We start from the raw sequence: 24,503 nt of genomic DNA on the forward strand, positions 1-24,503 counted from the left end.
GCATGAAGTACTTTCAATATCGGAGTCAGAATCGCACCGATCTGAACGCTTCCATTGCGGACAACAGGGTGCGACTTGGCATGCGATTTGACACTAGCAAATCACTTTAACCCGTGGTTCACATCTGTGCAGGTGGTGCAGCTGCGGATACGCACAAAATTCCGTGCAGCCGCACCACCCGCACAGAGGAATGCGGACCCACGGGCGGGTGCCATTAATTCTAATGGCACACCGCCCTCACTGGAAATCACAAGCGTACTGGGAACCGAGCGGGCTGCATTTTCAGAAGAAGTGCAGAGACTTCTTCCCTGCGTGTCCCGGGGCATGGGAATCCATTCAAATGAATGGGCTCTTGCACCCGCGCAAAATGCGGCCCGCAAGAACTCGGAGATATTATTATTATTATTATTATACAGTATTTATAAAAGCGCCAATAGTTCGCTCAGCGCTGTACATTACAAAGGGGGACAGAACATGTGACAGAACAATACCAATACAATGCAAAACATGAGGGGATCGAGGGCCCTGCTCCTTGGAGCTTACAATCTAGGATATATGAACCTAGCCTTACTCTTCTAACCGCTTGCTGCCCGCTCACAGCGCATTTACTGTGGGCAGGCAGTGGCTACAGGCTAGGCAACATATTTCCAAGCTTTTTTTTAGCGCACGTGCAAGCTCCCCCTTCCCCTCGATAACCTGCACTGTGATTGGACACAGCACAAGTTTGTCAACAGGTTACAACAGGTTACAACAGGTTGTCAACAGGTTACAGCCTATCGTTTTGGCTCTATACCTGCTGATTGGCTGTTGCCCTTTCACGTCTGTCACATGTGCTCAGGGTGAACCTGCTCTCATCTGTGAAAAGCACAGGGCGCCAGTGGTGGACCTGCCAATTCTGGTGTTCAATGGCAAATGTCAATCCAGCTCTATGGTGCCGGGCAGTGAGCACAGGGCCCCCTAGAGGATGTCGGGCCCTCAGGCCGCCCTCATGAAGTCTGTTTCTGATTGTTTGGTCAGAAACATTCACACCAGTGGCCTGCTGGAGGTCATTTTGTAGGGCTCTGGCAGGGCTCATTCTGTTCCTCCTTGCACAAAGGAGCAGATGCCGGTCCTGCTGATGGGTTAAGGACCTTCTACAGCCCTGTCCACCTCTCCTAGAGGAACTGCCTGTCTCCTGGAATCTCCTCCATGCTCTTGAGACTGTGCTGGGAGACACAGCAAACCTTCTGGCAATGACACGTATTGATGTGCCATCCTGGGGGAGTTGGACTGCCTGTGCAGCCTCTGTAGGGTCCAGGTATGGCCTCATGCTACCAGTAGTGACACTGACCCTAGCCAAATGCAAAACTAGTGAAAAACAGTCAGAAAAGATGAATAGGGAAAAAAATATCAGTAGTCTCCACCTGTAAAACCATTCCTGTTTTGGGGGTTGTCTCATTGTTGCTCATCTAGTGCACCTGTTGTTAATTTTATTAACACCAAAGCAGCTGAAACTGATAAACAACCCCCTCTGCTACTTACCTGACCAGATCCATATCCTAGGAGTGTCATTGACTTGATGCTAGATTCGGATTACAAAGTGTTCCTTTAATTTTTTTTGAGCGGTGTAGCTCAGCCCAATATCTGCAGCTACAAGGACTGTTTTCAGATTCTTTTGAAGAAGACTGGTGTCCTCAAGTTACTTCTTACTATTGGTGGAGTATCCCACAGTCAGGACTGAGACAAGGGTTGGGCAGGAGGGGCGGCTGCCCTGGGCACAGCTGTTTACTGTATAAATGGGGGCGCCAGTGAGTTCATTCTGATACAAGGCATTTTGACAAGCGGATGACTGCTGGGAATAGGGCTTTGGATGACCTTGTCCCGGCACTGCCCATAGTTACCCTACACCCATCCAAGCACAAGTTCTGCAATAAAGCATCAAAATGCATACCCCTAGACTGATTACTGAGCCAAGAGGGTGACTGTGTGCCTGGCTGCTGGGGCATCTACTGGGTGAGAGCCTAGGGACCTAAACAGAGGGCCCTCAAGGGGGTGTGCGCTACACTACAAAAATATACAAAGTAGAATAAAGACTTTACGTATATTAGATCCAAACATACTGAGCAGCACAGTGGCTAAAGAGTTTGCATGTTCTCCCTGTGCCTGTGTGGGTTTCCTCCGGGTACTCCGGTTTCCTCCCACACTCCAAAGACATGCTGGTAGGTTAATTGGCTCCTGTCTAAATTGGCCTTAGTATGTGTATGTATGAATGGGAGTTATAGGGACCTTAGATTGTATGCCCCTTGAGGGTTAGGGACTGATGTGAATGTACAATATATATGTAAAGTGCTGCGTAAATTCACGGCGCTATATAAGTACCTGAAAAAAATAGATAAATAAAACTTTGTTCAGAAGACGTCGCCGCATGTAGCTCCTGCCATGCACTCTGATTTGTGGGACTTTGGCGCCCTCTGCTGGATCAGATAGCAATGAACATCTGATGTTCTACTTTGTCTTTCTCTTGTGCAATGCATTTTTTTTTTTTTATTACAGGTACATTACTATTATTATTATTATTCAGGATTTATATCGCGCCAACAGTTTGCTCAGCGCTTTACAATATAACGGGAGACAATACAGCAACAATACAGTTCAATACAAGAGGGTTAGGAGGGCCTGATCCTGGGAGCTTACAATCTAGGAGGGAAGGGCTAGTGGTACAAAAGGTAATAACTGTGGGGGATGGACTGGTTGGAAGAGTAGAAGATTCCATTATTAGCTGAGGGCAGGATAGGCTTCCCTGAAGAGATAGGTTTTCAGAGTTCGCTTTAAAGTGAGTAGAGTAGGCGATAGTCTGATAAATGGGGGTAGAGAGTTCCAGAGGATGGGGGAAGCTCTGGAAAAGTCCTGGAAACAAGCATGGGAGGAGGAGACAAGGGAGCTAGACATATATAGCGCTGTCAATTTACGCAGCGCTTTACATATATATTGTACATTCACATCAGTCCCTAACCCTCAAGGGGTGTACAATCTAAGGTCCCTAATCCTCAAGGGGTGTACAATCTAAGGTCCCTAACCCTCAAGGGGCGTACAATCTAAGGTCCCTAATCCTCAAGGGGTGTACAATCTAAGGTCCCTAACCCTCAAGGGGTGTACAATCTAAGGTCCCTAACTCACATTCATACATACACAATACATGTGGTTTTCTTGTGCAAATTTCTAATTGAATTGTGCCATCCTGGTTCTATAATTAGAATATTTTACTCCATATATTTAGCATATTGGTATTTCATATTACAAAAAAAAAAAGAGTACAGACTGATGATATGGTTATCCACTGTAATACCCCTTCATTTCCAGCCCACTTTTCCATTTTTAAGCACTGTGATAGTTTGGATGACAATTCATCCATCATGTAACACCCAAATGAGTTGTTTATCATATTTTTTAGACCAGTAAAGCCTTTCTTGTGGTGGTATTTAAAAACCCACAATAAATACAAAATCGGTGCCCCCTTACATCAGTATCACCATCAGAGTGCCCCCTTACATCAGGTGTCCCCGTTAGAGTGCCCCTTACATCAGGGTCCCCATCAGAGTCCCCCCTTATATCAGGTTTCCCTATTAGCGTTCCCCTTAGATCAGGGTCCCTATCACAGTGCTCCTTTACGTCAGGTGTCCCCATCAGATTGCCCCATTATATCAGGTGTCCTCATCAGAGTGCCCCCTTATATCAGGTGTCCCCATCAGAGTGCCCCCTTACATCAGGTGTCCCCATTAGAGTGCCCCCTTACATTGGTGTCCCCATTAGAGTGCCCCCTTACATCGGTGTCCCCATCAGAGTGCCCCATTACATCAGGTGTCCCCATCAGAGTTCCCCCTTACATCAGTGTCCCCATTAGAGTGCCCCTTACATCAGACTCCCTATCACAGTGCTCTTTTACATCAGGGTCCCCATCAGAGTCCCCCCTTATATCAGGTTTCCCTATTAGCATTTCCCTTACATCAGGGTCCCTATAACAGTGCTCCTTTATGTCAGGTGTCCCCATCAGATTGCCCCCTTATAACAGGTGTCCCCATCAGAGTGCCCCCTTATATCAGGTGTCCCCATCAGAGTGCCCCCTTATATCAGGTGTCCCCATCAGGGTGCCCCCTTATATCAGGTGTCCCCATCAGAGTGCCCCCTTATATCAGGTGTCCCCAATAAGTTCCCCTTACATCAGGTTCCTTATCACAGTGCTCATTTACATCAGGGTCCCCATCAGAGTGCCCCCTTACATGGATGGTTCCTATTAGACTGTCTCCTTACATCAAATGTCTGCATCAGACTGGCTCATGGATCACTGGATGAACTGTCAGAGACCTGAGGGGGCACAGCTAAAATCTGGGTGGGCACAGCCCACCCCAGGACCCCCCTAGATCTGGGCCTGAGTAGGTAAACATGTTTGTTATTTTTGCTACACTCAGGCTGTTTACCATAGAAGACTGTACTGTCTTGCCTTTCACCTGTTACTGAAGAATCCCCTCATCCTGCAGAGTAGACATGACTGTTGTCCCCTTGGTGTGTTCTAGGTTCATCAATGCTCGGCGGCGTATCCTCCAGCCCATGTTGGATGCCAGTAATCCAGATCCAGCACCAAAAGCGAAGAAGATAAAATCTCAGCACCGGCCAACGCAGAGGTTCTGGCCCAACTCCATCGCAGCTGGAGTCCTACAGCAACAAGGAGGGTTACCTGGGACCAATTCTGATGGTGAGTGTGGAACATGGGGAGCACAGGGCTCGGGATACTGGTCTGTATTGCTGAAGAGGGCTAAACCACCAAAGCACCTTCCACACTGGGCCTCGAACATGACAAAAGGAACTGTTTTGTTGCTCTTAGCCACTGTGTTCTGTTTCGTGTTGCTGTTCCATTACGGGAGACTGGAAAGGTCTCTATAGAGAAGAATTTTATGCATGAATAGCAACTGTGTTGAATTCCTTTAGTCCTTCACCAACATAGAGTACGTGGGTGATGGAGATGTCTAGTCCTAGTCCACCACCGCCTTTATACAGTCGTTTTTGACAATGTGCCTGATTGCCGTCTAGTGTCTATGGTCCACTTAAACTCCATTAGCGGGGTTATGTCTGCCAGCCGTGCTCTTAGTTACAATTACGTTGTTTCGTCATTTTCATAGCAATGTCAGGGCGCAGTCAACAAAGCGCCAATGATTCTTCTTGTAGCAGCTGCAGTGGCTAGGTCCAATAGGGCCTCCATGGACGGGCTTTGGTCTTGTGTATATTGCATCAACCTGACACGCTTCTGAGATCATTCAGAATTCATTGAAGGGTGCATTTGACCTCCTGATCTGCTTCATGAGGGTTTTGTAACTCCATAAATGTCTATGGGACGAGTCAAAGAAAAAGCCAATTGACACAGGTCCTTATGGAGGCCAATTATTAGCTGTGCAACATTGGTGTCCCAATTGATATGAATGAGACTGCCTGCACGGGGATGAACGGTAGTCTGACTTGTAACTGTCAGTTTTGCAATGCCTCATGGGACTTGTAGTTCTACAACAGCTGGAGGGCCACAGTTGCCCACCCCTGCTGTAAGGTATTAACACACTCTTACGCTGGCCTTACATTATTTATTATTTACTACAGGTACTTATATAGCGCCATGAGTTTATGCAGTACGTATATATTGTACATTCACATCAGTCCCTAACCCTCAAGGGGGCTACAATCTAAGGTCCCTAACTCACATTCATACATACAGTGGGGCAAAAAAGTATTTAGTCACCACCAATTGTGCAAGTTCTCCCAATTAAAAAGATGAGAGAGGCCTGTAATTGGCATCATAGGTAGACCTCAACTATGAGAGACAAAATGAGAAAACAAATCCAGTCAATCACATTGGCTGATTTGGAAAGAATTTATTTGCAAATTATGGTGGAAAATAAGTATTTGGTCACCTACAAACAAGCAAGATTTCTGGCTCTCACAGACCTGTACCTTCTTCTTTAAGAGGCTCCTCTGTCCTGCACTCATTACCTGTATCAATGGCACCTGTTTGAACTTGTGATCAGTATAAAAGACACCTGTCCACAACCTCAAACAGTCACACTCCAAACTCCACTATGGTGAAGACCAAAGAGCTGTCGAAGGACACCAGAAACAAAATTGTAGACCTGCACCAGGCTGGGAAGACTGAATCTGCAATAGGCAAGCAGCTTGGTGTGAACAAATCAACAATGGGAGCAATAATTAGAAAATGGAAGACATACAAGACCACTGATCATCTCCCTCGATCTGGGGCTCCACGCAAGATCTCACCCCGTGGGGTCAAAATGATCATAAGAACGGTGAGCAAAAATCCCAGGACCACACGGGGGGACTAGTGAATGACCTGCAGAAAACTGGGACCAATGTAACAAAGGCTACCATCAGTAACACACTACGCCGCCAGGGACTCAGATCCTGCAGTGCCAGACGTGTCCCCCTGCTTAAGCCAGTACATGTCCGGGGCCCGTCTGAAGTTTGCTAGAGAGCATTTGGATGATCCAGAAGAGGATTGGGAGAATGTCATATGGTCAGATGAAACCAAAATAGAACTGTTTGGTAGAAACACAACTCGTCGTGTTTGGAGGAGAGAGAATGCTGAGTTGCAACCAAAGAACACCATACCTACTGTGAAGCATGGGGGTGGCAACATCATGCTTTGGGGCTGTTTCTCTGCAAAGGGACCAGGACGACTGATCCATGTACAGGACAGAATGAATGGGGCCATGTATCGTGAGATTTTGAGTGCAAACCTCCTTCCATCAGCAAGGGCATTGAAGATGAAACGTGGCTGGGTCTTCTAACATGACAATGATCCCAAACATACCGCCCGGGCAACGAAGGAGTGGCTTCGTAAGAAGCATTTCAAGGTCCTGGAGTGGCCTAGCCAGTCTCCAGATCTCAACCCCATAGAAAACCTTTGGAGGGAGTTGAAAGTCCCTGTTGCCCAGCGACAGCCCCAAAACATCACTGCTCCAGAGGAGATCTGCATGGAGGATGGGCCAACATACCAGCAACAGTGTGTGCCAACCTTGTGAAGACTTACAGGAAACGTTTGACCTCTGTCATTGCCAACAAAGGAGATATAACAAAGTATTGACATGAACTTTTCATATTGACCAAATACTTATTTTCCACCATAATTTGCAAATAAATTCTTTCCAAATCAGCCAATGTGATTGTCTGGATTTTTTTTCTCATTTTGTCTCTCATAGTTGAGGTCTACCTATGATGCCAATTACAGTCCTCTCTCATCTTTTTAAGTGAGAGAACTTGCACAATTGGTGGCTGACTAAATACTTTTTTGCCCCACTGTACACATACTAGGGACAATTTAGATAGGAGCCAATTACCCTACCAGCATGTCTTTGCAGGGTTGGAGGAAACCCACACAGGCACAGGGAGAACATTCAAACTCCAGACAGGTAGTGCCAAGGGTGGGATTCAAACTAGCAACCCTAGTACTGCCAGGGGGAAGTGCTAACCATTTAGGCACTGTGCTGCCCGTTATACAGATATTTTGTACAATCTTAGATTAAACCATAAATAATATGAGATCATACCTAAAAAGTTTTAATTTGTATGTCAGTCAGGCAGGCCCTTACACTACATAGTTGAAGGTAAATCTAAAGGAAATTGAACAAGAAAATTGTATAATGTATGGCCAGTTTTAGATGGTGTTGCCAGGCCAAACAGTCTGTCCTCCAGCTGGAACTGGCTTGGGGCTGAACACTGACTGCTGTGCTGAATTGAGCTGGGTTTCAGCGCCTCATTATAGGATCTGCCCTGCTGATACCACTGGTCCTGGGGGGAGGGGGGGGGAGACCAAAATCTGGAGGGACATAGCCCACCCCAGCATCCCCTTAGATCTGGTCTTGATGCACAGAACACTGGTGGTGATTCAATCCGTAATGCATGGATCACCCCAAGCTATCTTGTGCATAGCCATGTCCATTACATCCATGGTGGACAGCCGGAGGGGTTGCAAAACTGTTTTTATGGCCCCCCAACCTCCTGACCACCCTTCTGAGTTTAAATTTAAATATGTGAATTTAAATATGCCTTGGACAGATATATATATACTCAAAGAAAGTTAAAACGGGGCAGACTTGATGGACCAGTTGGTCTTTTTTCTGCTGCCACTCTTCCATATTTTGAAGCTCCCACTCTTCCATATTTTGAAGCTCCCACTCTTTCATATTTTGAAGCTCCCACTCTTTCATATTTTGAAGCTCCCACTCATCCATATTTTGAAGCTCCCTCTTTTCCATATTTTGAAGCTCCCACTCTTCCATATTTTGAAGCTCCCACTCTTCCATATTTTGAAGCTTCCACTCTTCCATATTTTGAAGCTCCCACTCTTCCATATTTTGAAGCTCCCGCTCTTCTATATTTTGAAGCTCCCACTCTTTCATATTTTGAAGCTCCCACTGATACTAGTACACTGATGATATATCTTTGCATTGTGGAACTGAAAGCAGCTTGTTTGTTCCTTTCCTCCAGGTTCTGTGAACATAGACAACCTGCAGTCTTTGTCCTCAGACGCCTTGTCCATGCAACAAGCCATGATGGCTGCACACGACGACTCCTTGGACGGCACAGAAGAGGAGGATGACGAAGAAGAGATGGAAGAGGAAGACCTCGAGGAGGACAGCGAAGACCTTCAAACAACTAACGTCAGTGACCTGGGCTTAGAACAGAGCGACTCCCTGGAGTAGCGGACTGTCCGAGCGAAGCCCACACGCGCAATAGAACTGATACAAGTTTAGCCTTGGGGACATCATTTCTAAAACTTTCATTCTCTGACTTACTGGAGCCCACAGCCTGCACGGGAGGGCGAGTGGCCTGTCCTTCCTCCGCACAAATGGTAGAAACAAACTGCCGATCAAAGGACGAGAGCCCTCCTCTCCTGCCAGAACCGCGAGGACCCCCATGATGGAACTCCGCTTGTGTAAAATGCAACTTCCTGTGCCGCTCTTCAGACGGAAGACCACAAACACCCCATTACCTGCCACAGGCGCCCGTGTCACCCGTCCCTGGATGTTATTTAAGTGAAGGACACATGTTTACAGAGCCATACGTTGTGGCTGTTTTTGTTTTAATTTTTTTGTTTTTTTTTAAAGAACCTGTTTTTAGGTCAAGCTTTTTTCTGTATTATTATGACTGAATGCTATTGAAGTGTTAGGGTTTTGAGAGCACTCCGTAGGATGGATGTATGTATAGATATACTGTATATTACACACATGTATATCTATATGTACATTTCTATACTTCTCATCTATTATCTACAAGTTTTCACAGAAACATTTGTGTGTGAAACTCTGGAAATGCAACTCCGCCCCCCTCCCCCCCCCTCCCCCTCAATCTTTCAAATGATGTAATATTTACCAGACTCATCTATTTTGGCAAGTAAACTGTTTTATGAAATTTCCATATAAACAGAGTATGACGGTTATAAAACTACTGGTGCGCTCCCGTCTTTCTTGTGGTAAGCCGAAAAAAAAGGTCACCAACACTCACATAACTGGAACCATTTTACCAGGGTCCAAACTAGGGGGGGGCAGGAGGGGCATGTGCCCTGGGCGCCACACTGAGAGGGGCGCCACCGACCCTGAGCCAGGTATACATCTTCCTTGGGCTCCTCTTACTGATGGCAAGGATGGCAGGATTACGATCCGTACATTGACCGTCTTGGTGGTGTTTTTGGGTACTCTAGGCAGCTGCTCACTAAGGAGGGGACACCGTCCCCATGAACATGTGTGTGGGGGTGGGTGGGCAGAGGGAGGGATTATTTATTTTGACTGATTTGGGAAAGGGGGGGGTAAAAGGATATGTTCTGGGGGTGCTTTTGGAGGGGAAAGGGCTTTTCTTTGGGGGGGGGTGGGGTTCTGATTTTAAATCCACCCCACCAAACCCACCTTTAAGTCACCTCCCCTTCCAAAGCACCCCCAGCACTTTTTTCTTACCCCCCCCTCCCCAATCTAAGACATGGCAGCTGCAGTAGAAGGGGGCGATAGCATCATCTAGGACCCCAGGGCACGTGCCCAAGTCTCCAGGTACTCATGCTAGCGCCCCTGCCTGGTGTGTTAGGGCCAGTTCACCCATTCCACAACAATTTAGTGTGTGGGCAGTGCTTTGTTCCAGTGAGCTGGGGTTGGGGGGTGGAGTGATGTACATTTTAGCACATCAGACAGCTCCCCCTTTTTTTTTTTTGTACAATTGAGTGCATTTTGAGTGCAATGTGCTGCTGTACAGTGGCATGCGATGACTTTCTGTGTGCTGCTAAAAAATGCAGCAATGTCAGGCTTGCTTCTAAATTAAATTTTTTTTGTGCGTTGTTATGTATGTTTTTAGGTATTACCTGGATTAGTTTGTGAACAGCCATGATTGTCTTTTTTTTAAAGGATAAAGTTCACCTTTCTGAGCATGTTACATGTTACACCCACAATTTGGGTGTAACATGCTCCAGACCTCCGATCCCCTCCTCTTCCCGTGTTTACTATGCTTCAGTCTGTAAATGGAACAGGAACCTGCACAGCACAGAGCACTTCCCATTCACTCACTGTCCAGTGCAGCTGAGGCTGCAAAGAAAGGGGAAATCTCTGTCCTCAATCCCCCTGAAAAGTGAGACATCAGGGGTCTGTTTAGACTACTGACACCAACCTTTGCCCTACTGACACTGTCCTCGGGGAAAAAGGGGGTGGTATCGACCCGAGTCTTTGCCCCAAGTGAAATAATGTCTAGCTTCGCCACTGCATTTTACCAACAGGAGGAAAGTGTGAGGTTCTCCTGTGCACATCTGATTCGCCCAGATGCCTGGGTCCCCACTGTGCCGGCTTCCCTCCTCTCCTTCCCACCGGCAGCTGCAAGCACACAATAGGATCCTTCAGAAAGGAGAATGGGGGAAGGGTTGGCTAAATATGTCACATTAACCAGCCCCTTCCTTTCCTGAATGAACACAATGAGTGATCAGTACTGATCAATCACTGTGTTCATACATAACTGAAGCTTAGTAAACTGAGTTTTTTTTTTTTTTTAACGGGGCCCTGTCAGGTTGGCTGTATGGGGACCCATGGTTTCTAACAGCAGCCCTGCCTATCACGGTACCACGCTTGGAGTCACTGAGCTCCTGAGAGCGACCAATTCTTTCACCAATGTTTGTAGAAGCCGTCTGCATGCCTAGGTGATGATTTCATACACCTGTGTCCATGGAGGTGATTGGAACACCTGAATCCAATGATTGGGAGGGCGGGGCCAATACTTTTGGCATTATAGTGTATGTACTCCTGCTGTTCAGTGTTCCATCTGATGGAGGAAGAAAGGTTTACTACTTATCTAGCGCCTACTTTCTCAAGAGGGGCGCAAGCGCTATATGACCTGACTGGCAATGCAGCGGTCGTGCATTTAAGGTGAGCGGCCATCTGATATTTGGTGGTGGAAGCAGGAAAAGCACTGGATTTTATGTTATACGGACTTCACTTTAGTTACTCATGGTGTGGATATACAATGGATTACAGGCGTACCTCGGTTTACGAATTTAATTCGTTCCGTCGGACTTTTCGCATAGCGAGAAATTTGTAAACCGAAACATCGTTTCCCATAGGAATGCACTGAAAACCAATTAATCTGTTCCGGAGTTCAGAAAAAGGTAAAAAAAAAGTATTTTTCTTTGGTCAAAACTCTTTATAAAGTGCACTTTAAAGGCATAAATACTGTACAGGGACATGATTAAAAGTAATTCATAAATGCATTGAAAACCAATTACAGTATTCCGTTCCGTAGGTCAGAAAAAAGTAAAAAAAAAATGTATCTGTTCAAAACTCTTTATAAAAAGTGCACTTTAAAGGCATAAATACTGTACAGGGAAATGATTAAAAAAAAAAATTGTAAATGCATTGAAAACCAATTAATCCGTTAGTATTCCGGAAAAAAATTGTAAACCGAGGCATTATTTTCAATGGATTTTTATTCGTAAACCGAAAATTGTGTTAATCGAGGTGTTCAAAAACCGAGGTACGCCTCTGTATCATTTTCATGCAATGTATTTGGGTTGTGCTGCACTATTTTGATTTTGATTTTTGGAAAGTGGTGTGAGTTCACTTTGAAGCCTGCAGAGTTTTTATCCTCTGGTATTCTTTTGCTGTGTTCATTTATCTTTTCAGTACACACTGTTTTGGTTTGGTTGGGCTAATTGATTTTATTATAATGTGTCAAATAACAACAATAAATTACATTTATAGGGAAAGTTGATCCAGGGAATATCCGATTGCCTCTCGGGGGATCAGGAAGGGATTTTTTTTTCCCAGCAGGAGCAAATTGGATCATGCTTTGCTGAGTTTTTTTGCCTTCCTCTGGATCAACTGTGGGTGTAGGATTATAACTTTTTTTTAATGGTTGAACTGGATGGACTTTTGTCTTTTTTCAGCCAGACTAACTATGTAACTCCAGCTGTAAATAACCATCATCAAATCATAAACCAAGCGACTCAATGCTGCCGTGTTTCGGGGGCAACCGCCTTCCTCAGAGCCAAACCAACCCGACCAGGGGCGGACTGACAACTCATGGGGCAATAGGGGATCATGGGGCCCCTGTGTCCTTGCCCAAACTCAAAAAGCCTATGAAAAAGGTACGAGGGGCATCTCATGGGGCGCCCTACTGACCCCGGGCCCTCGGGCAGTGCCCGAGTTTCCAAATGGTCAGTCCGCCCCTGAACCCGACTGCATGTGGTTGGCTCAGCTCTGGGGAAGGGGGTTGCCCCCCCCCCCCCGAAACACAACAGCTTTCCAGCTCGGTTTATGATTTAACGATGGTTACCTACGGCTGGAGTTGTTATTTGACACGCATGTTTTTACATGTGTTTGTGAGCATTTAATTATTTTAAGATCCCATGAATGCTGATGGTGGTAATGTGCTAGGCGTTTGCGCCCATTCTGTGTGTGCTTTTGCAGTGTGTTTGAAGATGACCCGATCTGAGGAGGGCATCATCACATTAAACTGTACTTGTAAGGTCTTATGGGAAGCAACGTCCTCTGAGCATGGAGTTTTGGATCTCTTCCAGTCTAGGCATCCCTACTAACACCAATTCATTGGCAGTCATTAGAAATGATGCCCCTTACAAATGGTGGTCAGAATGCCACCATTAGAGACAGCTAAAAAGACCATTGGTGTTATACCATTGATTCTTCTAAGTGGTGTTGGCCCTGGAACTATGCAGGCACTATCAGATGGGAGGTCCATTAGTAACAGCTCAAGGAACCCCTAGCAACCTCTGAAGGACCCTTAGGGTCCAGGGTTCAATGGCTGAAAATGGCTGCTGTACAGAGCACAAGTGGTGCCAAAGCAGGTGAAAGGTGTTGAAATGTCGAATTATCAAAGTGAAGGCGGGGAAAAGAGGAGTTACTTAGAGCGACCCAGCAGATGGGTATTATCACCATCAATTCCGCTTACTTACAGATGAAGTTTATGGCAATTTCTACATAGTTAGATTGGTAAGTATGTATGGGCTATACCTGCGCTATCCCCGTGAAAGCTGGAAATCACTGTAGTAGGCACGATTACTCCAAGGAGATCTACTAGCTTCCAACCATGGTCAGCGACTTCCCTTCTACTTTGCCACGGACGCCATTCTAGGAACAATTTCCATATGCTCAATGAAGGCAAAGCATTCTCTGATTGGAAAAGGTGGAATAGCAGGGCAGTAATATCATGATCTCCACCTCATCCAAGCAGAGAACACTTTGCATTCATTGAGAAAATACAAAGTATCCTCTGAATGGCGCCGTGTCGGGCGGGCAACTAAGCACTGTAGCTCTGTGAATTGAGCAGCTTATGTTGATAGATGAGAACCCGAAAAATTTGAAGAAGTAGCCTCAGCCCTGGTTCACACCAGTGCGAATTAAACGGTTCCATTGTGGACAATAGGGTGTCACACCCTATTGTCCACAATGGAACCCTTCAAGTCGGTGTGACTCCGTCTGAGTCACACTGATTTTAAAAGTAGTTCCTGCACTACTTTTTGTGTCTTGCATAGACGTCTGTGCATGAAGTCCCACAGATGTCTTTGAAGTCACACCTAAAGTCGCACTGACATGCAACTTTGAAATCGTGCAATTTCAAAGTCGGATCTGGTGTGAACCCGGGCTAAATGTCATGTCAATGTCATGTGTAGTAAAGAACCGTGTTAAAGTAGAGTTCCAGGCAAATACTAACTATACCTAAACCTGCTCCTACCCCCCATTCCAAGTCTATTCTAACTACTCTGTAAAGCAGTGGTCTCCAAACTGTGGCGCAGGGGCCAGATGCTGCCCTTTTCTTGTCTTTATCCAAGCCTTGGGCCATTATTCCCCCCACTGTCAGCAGCAGTGGAGCAAAGTTCCTATCCCTGACACCTACAATGGGGAACTACTCCTCCCATTGACACCAACGATCAGGAACTATTCCTCCCACTGACACCAACGATGGGGCACTACACCTCCCATTGACACCAACAATGGGGAACTATTCCTCCCACTCACACCAACAATGGGGCACTACTCTTCCCACTGACACCAATGTTGGGGAACTATTCCTTCCACTGACACCTAGGATGGGGCACTAGTCCTCCCAATAACACCAAGAATGGGGCACTATTGCTCCCACTGACACCAATGATGGGGCACTATTCCTCCCACTGATACCAATGATGGGGCACTATTCCTCCCACTGACACTAATAATGGGGCACTATTCCTCCCACTGACACCAATGATGGGGCACTATTCCTCCCACTGATACCAATGATGGGGCACTATTCCTCCCACTGATACCAATGATGGGACACTATTCCTCCCACTGACACCAATGATGGGGCACTATTCCTCCCACTGATACCAATGATGGGGCACTATTCCTCCCACTGACACCAATGATGGGGTACTATTCCTCCCACTGACACCAATGATGGGACACTATTCCTCCCACTGACACCAATGATGGGGCACTATTCCTCCCACTGATACCAATGATGGGGCACTATTCCTCCCACTGATACCAATGATGGGGCACTACTTCTCCCACTGACACCAGCGATGGGGCACTATTCCTTCCACTGACACCAATAATGGGGCACTATTCTTCCCACTGACACTAATGATGGGGCACAAATTTGAAGACTATATTTTTAAAAATATATATTTTTAAAAATATTTTTCATATATTTTGTAATATAAAAAAATGCATTTCAACATACAGTGTATATATATATATATATAGAAATATAGTGAATACGACCAAAATTGTAGTATTTCAAATATATGTCAATATATTTGGGAAGAATATTTTTTAAATATATTTCAAATGTATTTTTCTTCCATATGGGAAGTAGCTGTTGGGTTTACCCCAACCATTCTTACACTACTACAGCGCAGGCCACTTAGACTATATGATATACAAGTGAAGGGATGGACACTGCTCAACTGACCCCAGCAATCCAATGTTGAGGAATGGCCTCAGCCACCGTATTGGCCATGCTGACGTGTTTCACCCTGGCCAACGGGGGCTTGGTCACAGAGCTGGGTGGACCTCTGTGGCCAAGCCCCCCCAGTGGCTGAGGCAAAACACAGCAGAGGGCATGGTCAGTATGGCGACTGAGGCCATTCATCAACATTGGACTCCTGGGGTGGGTCAAGCAGCATCCATCTGTTCACTTGTATTGGCTGACACTGGAATCGCTCGGACTCATGCTCCCCTGTTCTCACTTGCCGGTGGTTTGATCCTTTTCCTTCCATCCATAGCTTGGAGCGGCGCCATAAGGTATGCTTTTCTATATGATAAGCTTTCTTCATTGAACAATACGGAGTAGGATATATGTGAAAATATGTGTAAGTACACTATACAAATGTCTGTGGACACCTGATAATCTCACATACTATATGGCAAAAATCATGTGACACCCCCTCGTACAGTAATTGAGTGCAGGTGTTTCCAATGAAGGTTCTTGTTAATGTTACAGCATACAAAGAAATATTAAACTGTGTGCTTCCAACCTTGTGATGACAGTTTAGGACGTGAATGTTACCAAAAGTCAGGTCCAAATTGATATAATTTGATGAGCTTGGTGTGGAGGAACCTGAGTTGCCATCAGAGAGCCTTGACCTCAACCCTATTGAAAATCTTTGGGATATACTCAAATGACTATTGTGTGCCAGACCTTCCCGTTCAACATCAGTACTAGACCTCACAAATGCTCTTTTTAACTAAATGGGTCAAATTCCCACAGACACACTTTCCAGTGGAACCTGTTATAGCCCCAAAGTGTTGTTCAGTTCATGGTTTTGGAATGGCATAGTTAAGAAACGTGTATATTGTAGGTGTGATGGTCAGGTGTCCACAAAATTTGATCATACAGTGTATATGGGGTGCATCTTTAAACCCATAGTTGCAATTTAATGTTGTCCATGGAGGCCACACCTCTGAATTAATGAAATACGAACAAAGCGTATACCCCTAAAGCAGTGGTCTCCAATCTGCGTCCCAGGGGCCGGATGCAGCCCTTTGCTTGCCTTTATCTGGTCCCTGGACTTCCCACAGATCCAAAGCACAATTTATCCCACTGACACCAATGATGGGGCACAATTCATTCCACTGACACCAATGATGGAGCACTATTCCTTCCAGTGTTACTAATGATGGGGCACTATTCCTCCCACTGATACCAATGATGGGGCACTATTCCTCCCACTGACACCAATGATGGGGCACTATTCCTCCCACTGACACCAATGATGGGGCACTATTCCTCCCACTGACACCAATGATGGGGCACTATTCCTCCCACTGACACCAATGATGGGGCACTATTCCTCCCACTGATACCAATGATGGGGCACTATTCCTCCCACTAACACCAATGATGGGGCATTATTCCTCCCACTGACAACAATGATGGGGCACTATTCCTCCCACTAATACCAATGATGTGGCACTATTCCTCCCGCTGACACCAATGATGGGGCACTATTCCTCCCACTAATACCAATGATGGGACACTATTCCTCCCACTGACACCAATGATGGGGCACTATTCTTCTCACTAATACTAATGATGGGGCACTATTCCTCCCACTGACACCAATGATAGGGCACTATTCCTCCCACTGATACCAATGATGGGGAACTATTCCTCTCACTAATACTAATGATGGGGCACTATTCCTCCCACTGACACCAATGATGGGGCACTATTCCTCCCACTGACACCAATGATAGGGCACTATTCCTCCCACTAATACCAATGATGTGGCACTATTCCTCCCGCTGACACCAATGATGGGGCACTATTCCTCCCACTAATACCAATGATGGGACACTATTCCTCCCACTGACACCAATGATGGGGCACTATTCCTCCCACTGATACCAATGATGGGGCACTATTCCTCCCACTGATACCAATGATGGGGCACTATTCCTCCCACTGACACCAATGATGGGGCACTATTCCTCCCACTGACACCAATGATGGGGCACTATTCCTCCCACTGATACTAATGATGGGGCACTATTCCTCCCACTGATACCAATGATGGGACACTATTCCTCCCACTAACAATGATGGGGCACTATTCCTCCCACTGACACCAATGATGGGACACTATTCCTCCCACTAAAAATGATGGGGCACTATTCCTCCCACTGACACCAATGATGGGGCACTATTCCTCCCACTGACACCAATGATGGGGCACTATTCCTCCCACTAACAATGATGGGGCACTATTCCTCCCACTGACACCAGATAGAGTGCAGATAGAGGCTGTCTGTAAGAATCAATCTGAGATGTGTGTGAGGAGGAGGAAAGGAGAGGAGCTGTGCTGCGTGAAGTTGTGGGAACGAGCAGACAGCCCAGAGCCGAGATCAGTCAAACAGAGGAGAAGCAAAGGGTGAATCCCAATAAGATTGTTGGTATAGGAATCCAGAGAAGACTGTAGCCCCTCCCACAGCTGTTGTGTATTATAATAGAAGGGGCACACTTCTCAGAAGGCTGGAAATACTTTTATGTTCTAGCAGCTCATAAGCAGTAGGATGAAGGCAAAAAAACAGTAAACCCATACTTCTCTTTTAATGGAATTACCCTCAGTAACTTTCTTTTGACCCACAACTGTACTGCTGGTCGATCCATTCACAGCTGAGTTAGTACTGCACCTTAAAGCAGAACTCCAAGCACATAAATTCTTTACTTGTTGCTGATTTCCTACCGTCATTGAATAGGTCATCCATCTTCTTGTTGCCTCAGTAGTTGATTTGAAAATGAATCAGCTATTTCAGTGCAAACAGTTAATTCTTTTTGGTTTCCTGTTTGTAAGACCAGTGGGTGCTATGCCTCCTATTCCTCCAGCCACTGGTCTTGGCACATCCCTTCTGTAGTTCTTTCTCCAGGAAGCAGTGATGTCATTCATCCTCACCTGCAATGGTGGGTGAACCGAGACTCTCAGACACATTCAACATATACAGGCCTAGTGTACCCGCCCACATTCACTACAATTCCCTGTGGTTGATGGGAACTGTAGTTTCCTTTTACAGCAGAGAGAGAAGGGAGGATATGATGTAATCCCGGCTTCACACCTCCTCTCTGGCGGAACAGATTCTCATAACTTTTGAATTACATGAGCTGAGGTCATGAAAATTCAATTAGACTTTTCTCCTAAATGGTAAGCATTGTAAAAATGTTATTAGCTGTTTAGTGTTTTGTGTAGGGGGGTGTACTAAGTGATTTTTTTTTTTTGCCTATCCCAGAGTTCTTTAACCATTTGACACCCTGCCTATGGCCAAATGGCGTCCGCAAAAATGCATTACCTTTCCGGGAGGCCGCCATATGGCATCCTCCCGCACATGGGCAGTTCTCGCGCTTGCAGAGCCACGCAGCAGGGCGATCTGTCACCAGCCGTGTACCTCGGACACGGCCGATGACAGATCTAAGTACCGGCCCCCGTTGCCGGTACCATGTGACCTGCTGTGACCAATCACAGCAGGTCACATGACAGTTGTATACAATGAATGGCTTCATTCATGCCATCCATTGTATACTAGTGCCTAGCTGTGAATGGTCACAGCTAATCACATGCACATGTCATGTGATTAGCTGTGGCCAAATCACAGCTAAGCACAAAAAAAAAAACCCTGAATGAATCGATGTCATTCAGGTAAATGATTGCTTATAGCAAAGTAATTCTCTTCTATAAGCAAATTGTGTAAAAAAAAAAATACTGATCACTTCCCCAAAGTAGTACAATGTTACTATGGTAACATTGTACTACTTTGGACATAGTGAAAAATGAAAAAAAAATCTTGAAAAAAAATGTAATAAAAAATAAAAAAAATTATAAAAAAAAATATTTTTTTTTTTCACACTGTCACCAATCAGTGTCCCTGATCACCGCCATGCCAGTTATATGATGACGCTGTACTGCACTGGTGACAGTGTGTAAAAAAAAAATAGTGAAAATATTTTTTTTTATTTTTTCATTTTCCGAAAAATTATGACAAAAAAAATACAACTTCAAAAAACTCGCCATGCCTCTTATGAAGTACATCGGACTGTCTACTTGGGGGATACGGTCATTTGGGGGATATCTGTACTGTCCTGACATTTGGGGGATATCTGTACTGTTCTGACATTTGGGGATATCTGTACTGTTCTGACATTTGGGGATATCTGTACTGTTCTGACATTTGGGGGATATCTGTACTGTCCTGACATTTGGGGGATATCTGTACTGTTCTGACATTTGGGGGATATCTGTACTGTTCTGACATTTGGGGGATATCTGTACTGTCCTGACATTTGGGGGATATCTGTACTGTTCTGACATTTGGGGATATCTGTACTGTTCTGACATTTGGGGATATCTGTACTGTTCTGACATTTGGGGGATATCTGTACTGTCCTGACATTTGGGGATATCTGTCCTGTTCTGACATTTGGGGGATATCCGTACTGTTCTGACATTCTTGGACCTCAAGAAATTAGATTGGCTGTCAGTACTTCAGGATTGATCAATATTCAGATCTATCCCATAGTTTGTGAACTCTATAACTTTCCTACAAACTAAAAAACACATCGTAATTTGGGTTATTTTCATCAAAGACATGGAGCAGAATACATCTCGGCCTAAATTTATGAAGAACAATTATTTATTTGCAAACTTTTATAACAGAAACAAAGAAAAACGTGTTTTTTTTAAAAAAAAATCGGGCTTTTTTGTTAATTTAGCAAAAAATAAAAACCCCAGCGGTGATTAAATACCAGCAAAAGAAAGCTCTAGTTGTGTGAAGAAAATGATAAAATTTTAGTTTGGGTACAATGTTGTATGACCGCGCAATTGTCATTCAAAGTGTGAGAGTGCTGAAACGTGAAAAATGGCCTGGGCAGGAAGGGGGTAAAATTGCCCGGTATTGAATTGGTTAAATGATGGTTGAACTGGATGGACTTTTGTCTTTTTTCAGCCAGACAAACTATGTAACTATAACACATTATCTGATCAGAGGTAAGCAGAAGGAATTAGTAGGTGGCCCAAGTTCCCAGGTAATAATACAGAACACGCTGCAACTTCACTACATGAGATTTATTTTACTATCATGTAAATATAATCGCAAGATACATTCTAACACACTACAATGTACAGAGACCTTCCTTGTGGCAGAGCCGCCACCTCGCCCGTCTGTCCGTCTTGAGGTACCGTATTGCTGCATAAATGATAAATTAGAGTGTGATGGGGGCGGATGATAATACTTCCGGTGATACTCAGAGGTAAGGAAACGCTTTCCATTAAAGCTACTTGTTTGGCAAAGCGCACACACGTGACATACAATCCAGTATCTTCTCCCGACACATCCACAAAATAACTCAATACAAGGAAAAGATAGACACCAAGGTACAAGAGACAGGTCTGAACTTCGGCAAGAAAACTGGAAGGGAAAATAAAAACAAAAAAGGCGAACCAACTAGAATTTAGATGCATGGAGCGGATTCCATAAACATTAACCCGGTACAGATAAATAGAGCCGGAGGGACGAGCCATTGTCAGTGCAATGGCTGGTTTGGTTCATGAAGGACTGTGTAGGATCGTATTATCTGGTGCTCCTCTTCCTCCAGGAATGAAGTCTTCTTTCAAAACGGTTTACATATCACAGAGTTAGGACGGTTGCCTGCAAATGACACAAAATTGTCCCAAAATATCATTTTACCTTGGTTAGGACAATAGGACAAGACCTCCAGGTAGGCGTCTGCTAGAAACACACCTGACTACTACCTGTGACCAGCAGAGGGCAGATGTGCTGGTAGAAGATTCAGAGGTCAAGTCCACACAAAATCTAATGGGGGGGGGGGGGGTAAATCCCGGGCTTCTCTGAGCAGGTAGTGGTTAAATTGATGAGAAAGCAACAGGTAATAATACCGGCATGTAGTTTGGATTAATTCGATGCAAATTTAAATGTTATGTCATGCAGTCCTGGTGTAACACATACGTTCTCCCTGATCCGTGTTCATGAGAGGACACGTTAGGTTGGGCACAGCACTAGAGAGAAAACAACAGATTATTTTCAGGAGAAGGACACGGCAAGAGGCATATTTACTCATTGATATGACAGTTACAATTGAAGAGCAATTAGCTTTCATTGGTCTGCCCATTCAGTGGCGTAATTAGTACCTTCAGGGCAAGAAACCATGAAGGGCCCCCCGGCCGGGGCCCTTCCCTCCAAGTCCAGTGGCGGAATGAAAGGGCTCAGTCGCAAGTGCGACCTTTGTGACCCTGGTTGTTCCGCTACTGGTGTCAGTAGTTTTTTTACATTTTTTGTTATAAATATTTTTATACAATTTTTATTTTAGGAGCCCCAGTGGGGGGCTTAGGTGAGATAACAGGAGTCTGAAAAGGAAGGAAGGAAATAAGAGGAAAGAAGGAAAAGAGAAAGGAAAAGAAAGAGGAAGAAAGGAAAGGAAAGGAAAAGAAGGAAGGAAAAGAGAAAGGAAAGAAAGAGGAAGGAAGGAAAGGAAAAGAGAAAAGAAAGAGGAAGGAAGGAAAGGAAAAGAAGGAAGGAAAAGAGAAAGGAAAGAAAAAGGAAGGAAGGAAAAGAGAAAGGAAAGAAAGAGGAAGGAAAATAAGGAAGGAAAAGAGGAAAGAAAGAGAAAGGAAGGAAGGAAAAGAGAAAGGAAAGAAAGAGGAAGGAAAATAAGGAAGGAAAAGAGGAAAGAAAGAGAAAGGAAAGAAAGAGGAAGGAAGGAAAGGAAAAGAAGGAAGGAAAAGAGAAAGGAAAGAAAAAGGAAGGAAGGAAAAGAGAAAGGAAAGAAAGAGGAAGGAAAATAAGGAAGGAAAAGAGGAAAGAAAGAGAAAGGAAAGAAAGAGGAAGGAAGGAAAAAGGAAAGAAAGAGGAAGGAAGGAAAATAGAAAGGAAAGAAAGAGGAAGGAAGGAAAATAGAAAGGAAAGAAAGAGGAAGGAAGGACAATAGAAAGGAAAGAAAGAGGAAGGAAGGAAGGAAAAGAGAAAGGAAAGAAAGAGGAAGGAAGGAAGGAAAAGAGAAAGGAAAGAAAGAGGAAGGAAGGAAAAGGAAAGAAAGAGGAAGGAAGACAAAGAGAAAGGAAAGAAAGATGAAGGAAGGAAGGAAAAAGGAAAGAAAGAGGAATGAAGGAAAAGAGAAAGGAAAGAAAAGAAGGAAGGAAGGAAAGGAAAAGAAGGAAGGAAAAGCGAAAGGAAAGAGAGCAAGGAAGGAAAAGAGGAAAGAAAGAGAAAGGAAGGAAAAAGGAAAAAAAGAGGAAGGAAGGAAAAGAGAAAGGAAAGAAAGAAGAAGGAAGGAAAAGAGAAAGGAAAGAAAGAGGAAGGAAGGAAAAGAGAAAGGAAAGAAAGAGGAAGGAAGGAAGGAAGGAAAAGGAAAGAAAGAAAGAGGAAGGAAAGGAAAAGGAGGAAGGTAAGAAGGAAAAGAGAAAGGAAAAAAAGGAAGGAAGGAAAGGAAAAGAACGAAGGGAAAGGAAAGAAAAGAAAAAGGAAAGGAAAAGAGGAAGGAAAGAAATAGGAAGGAAGGAAAGGAAAGGAAAGAAGAAAGTGGGTGGGACAGACATAGGAGCAGAGGGAGTGGTGAGAGGAGGAAGCGTTGTCGTTGATCCCGCCTCCCCCCTGATGCAGCAGCTGCTCCCTGACAGAGGAGAGCCAGAGCTGCAGGATCGCTTGACCGGACCAGATTAAAAATAGGTAAGTACAAACACCTTTTTTTATACAGGTTAGGCAGAATCGGAAGGAGGGGGTTGGTAACATTTTTTAGAATAGACAGATTAGGGGTTAATGGATTAAAGACAAATAGTCTGTGCACTCCAAGTGCAGTTGTTCTAGATCTGAGGGGAAGCTCTGCTAATTTCTATCATCCAATCACGTGCAAGCAAAAATGCTTTTTTTTTTCCTTGCATGTGATTGGATATTCTTTGCAAAGGGAAGCTTTACCTCATTTACTATGCTCTGAAGCTACTGCACTTATTTTTATTTATTTCAGGTACTTAGATAGTGCCATCAATTTTCATATATATTGTACATTCACATCAGTCCATAACCCTCAAGGAGTGTACAATCTAAGGTCCCTAACTCACATTCATACATACACATACTAGGGACAATTTAGACAGGAGCCAATTAACCTACCAGCATGTCTTTGGAGTGTGGGAGGAAACCGGAGCACCCTGAGGAAACCCACGCAGTCACAGGGTGAACATGCAAACTCCAGGCAGGTGATGCCATGGTTGGGATTCAAACCAACGACCCGAGTACTGCCAGGCGGACATGCTAACCATTTAGTCACTGTGCTTGCAGCATGCACAGTCTATTTGCCTTTAGTAAACCAACCCCATAGTCTTTTCTTCCACTTTAACAATTTAACTTTTGTAAGAAGTGGGGGGCCACAAGAGTAGAATGCTTTACCCCTAGAGATCAGCTTTAACCACTTGCCATCCGCACTATAGAAGTACTGCTACAGGGCAGCATGGCTGTGAAAAATCATATATATACATGTGATTTGCATTTCCGGGTAGGGGGCGCACGCTGCTTTTGGCTGCTGGGAATGTCAATCACTGGGTCCCAGCCGGCAATGCCCTGAGAGCGGAGAGATCTGTGTGTAAACAACACGGATCTCTCTCCTGTCACCATGAGAGTTACAAAGCAGCATGTCTCCCTAGTAAAACACAAACAGCACACAGATAACCCTTTAATCGCCCCAGATGTTAACCCCTTCCTACCCAGTGCCATTAGTACAGTGTCCGTGCTTTTCATTAGCACTGATCACTGTATTGGTGTTACTGGGGATGTCAGTGACAGTTAGTCACTTCCCCCCCCCCCCAGTGTCAGAATGCCCACCACTATTCCTCCCACTGACACCAATGATGGGGCACTATTCCTACCACTAATACCAATGATGGGGCACTATTCCTCCCACTGACACCAATGATGGAGCACTATTCCTCCCACTGACAC

At 44.9% G+C, this 24,503-nt stretch overlaps 2 protein-coding genes across 9 annotated transcripts in view; one reads left to right on the forward strand and one right to left on the reverse strand.

Annotated features, from left to right (window-relative positions):
* PKNOX2 (PBX/knotted 1 homeobox 2) overlaps positions 1 to 9,483 on the forward strand; it is a 683,220-nt gene extending 673,737 nt beyond the window's left edge. For all 5 annotated transcript variants that reach the window (XM_089658998.1, XM_089658994.1, XM_089658997.1 and 2 more), the window contains 2 exons: positions 4,551 to 4,729; positions 8,524 to 9,483. In XM_089658998.1, the coding sequence (XP_089515124.1) occupies positions 4,551 to 4,729; positions 8,524 to 8,738 (394 nt within the window). In that variant the 3' untranslated portion in view covers positions 8,739 to 9,483. The remainder of the gene's footprint in view (positions 1 to 4,550; positions 4,730 to 8,523) is intronic.
* An 11,122-nt stretch (positions 9,484 to 20,605) lies between these two features.
* FEZ1 (fasciculation and elongation protein zeta 1) overlaps positions 20,606 to 24,503 on the reverse strand; it is a 101,855-nt gene continuing 97,957 nt past the window's right edge. For all 4 annotated transcript variants that reach the window (XM_089659002.1, XM_089659001.1, XM_089659000.1 and 1 more), the window contains exon 10: positions 20,606 to 21,571. In XM_089659002.1, the coding sequence (XP_089515128.1) occupies positions 21,555 to 21,571 (17 nt within the window). In that variant the 3' untranslated portion in view covers positions 20,606 to 21,554. The remainder of the gene's footprint in view (positions 21,572 to 24,503) is intronic.

The sequence above is a fragment of the Staurois parvus genome, unplaced genomic scaffold (genome assembly GCF_062004578.1).
Source record: "Staurois parvus isolate SC_StPar_1 unplaced genomic scaffold, SC_StPar_1.0 ptg001122l, whole genome shotgun sequence".
Lineage (NCBI taxonomy): Eukaryota > Metazoa > Chordata > Amphibia > Anura > Ranidae > Staurois > Staurois parvus.